Raw genomic sequence first — 1650 nt, forward strand, 5'->3', positions numbered from 1 at the left:
TTGAATCTCACTACAATTAGCTCTCCCAGGTCCACAAGACCAATCCAATGCAGCTTGAAGAGTCTTTGCATCCACACCATCCATAGCAATGCAGTAAGTCTGGTTTGTTGTATCATTTGCTAAGAATGTTCCACTTCCAGATACATGAAGCAAATAAACAGGCGTAGAGTTCCCATAGAACAATCCCCAGCTAGCTTCACTAATAGGAGGAGACCTCAAATCCTCGTTAAACAGCTCATAAATGTAGACACTTGGGGTCATCTCAGGATGCAAAGGAGTACCAGATCTATCAAATATATGCTTGATCAAATTGGAGTTATACGTATCAGCATTATCGATAGTAGCATATGGCTCTTTCGAATCACCTCTCGAAGGCCAACCACTCTCGGTCACAAGCACAACCACATCAGTCACATTCAAGTTTTTCATCGAGACATAAGCAGAATCCACCATAGCATCAAGCACATTAGTGTAATGCAACAAAGTGTTTGGATCAACCATTTCTTTACTCGGCGTCAAGGGCTCGAACAAACAGTTATCAAGCGGAACCACGCCTTTGTTCTGCATATAGACATAGTAAGGATACAGATTCATCATCAAAGGAGAACCAGTTTTGGACAAGAACTGAAGCAACGGAAGCATAATGGAATGCCAAGTCTGGTTAAAGTAAGCTTGAGAAGGCGGGAAAGTGTCAAGCATGATGGAAGCTGCGTGAGGCGTAGAGACCTTGATTTGAGTGTGGAGATTAGAAGCAACGAGAGCATTGTACAAAGACTCAATCGCAGGTAAAAGCAAAGGAGCTGAAGAAGGCACGGTAGTTAAAACCTCATCTCCAACAGAGATAGCTGTGATAAACGTCTCAGGGTAATAAGCAACCACGTTTCGACCAATCCAAGACGCAGCTGTACTGTTGGAAGATCCAATTGCGAGAAGCTGGTTGTTTGGTACACTGATTATAACCCGTATCTTGGTTTTAGCCAATGCTTTGAGCAGTTCTGGATCAGCGTCGTATAATCTGACGTGGTTTACTTTCTGAGTTTGGAGGAATTTGACCAGTTCCGTCGGTGAGAGGAGATTAGTGACATCGGTGCCGATGTTGAAACCAACAAAGGGATCTTTGTCTTGTTCCTGAACCTTAACATTGTGAGATAAAGACGACGAACTCGCTGTACCTATAAAGCAAGACGAAGCTAGTTAAAAATCGAAACTTTGGCAATGATGTTTAACTATAAACTAAGAAATCAGTTAAAACAGTTTTGTCTAGATTTGGATTCGATATATATATAAAAATGCAATCTTTAGCCAAGTGTTAACTCTAATGAAAATATAAAATATATAAAATTCGTTAATTTGGGGGAATTTAGAACTGAAAAAATGTGATTTTTAGGAAACTTACCAGAAATCAAAAGAAGAGTGGAGAAGAAGAAGAAGAGAAGAGGAAAGGTGGAAGACATGTTAGAGACAGCCATTGAAGAGGAGCTTGAGCTTGAAGTGATTGTGCAAAAACTCTTCCCCTTCAGATTCAGAGTCGGCTGCTAGAGGTTCTTGCATTATCTTCTGGTAGATTTGTTGCTGTATGGTTGAGATAACCTAAAGAGGAACGGAGAAGAAGAAGAGAGATTAGACAACATTTTGGGGGGGGGGGGGGGG

The 1650-nt window shown here is 41.2% G+C and overlaps 1 protein-coding gene across 4 annotated transcripts in view; it reads right to left on the minus strand.

Annotated features, from left to right (window-relative positions):
• LOC104755438 (glucan endo-1,3-beta-glucosidase 1-like) overlaps window positions 1–1644 on the minus strand; it is a 10488-nt gene extending 8844 nt beyond the window's left edge. The window contains exons 1-2 of one of the 4 annotated variants that reach the window (XM_019239652.1): window positions 1397–1644; window positions 282–1166 (exon numbers count right to left, since the gene is read on the minus strand). In XM_019239652.1, coding sequence (XP_019095197.1) covers window positions 282–1166; window positions 1397–1469 — 958 coding nt within the window. In that variant the 5' untranslated portion in view covers window positions 1470–1644. Of the gene's footprint in view, window positions 1173–1396 lie in introns of all 4 variants that reach the window. The other 3 variants (XM_010477817.2, XM_010477818.2, XM_019239651.1) reach the window with 3 other exon arrangements.

This window comes from Camelina sativa, chromosome 17 (genome assembly GCF_000633955.1).
Source record: "Camelina sativa cultivar DH55 chromosome 17, Cs, whole genome shotgun sequence".
Taxonomy (NCBI): Eukaryota; Viridiplantae; Streptophyta; class Magnoliopsida; order Brassicales; family Brassicaceae; genus Camelina; species Camelina sativa.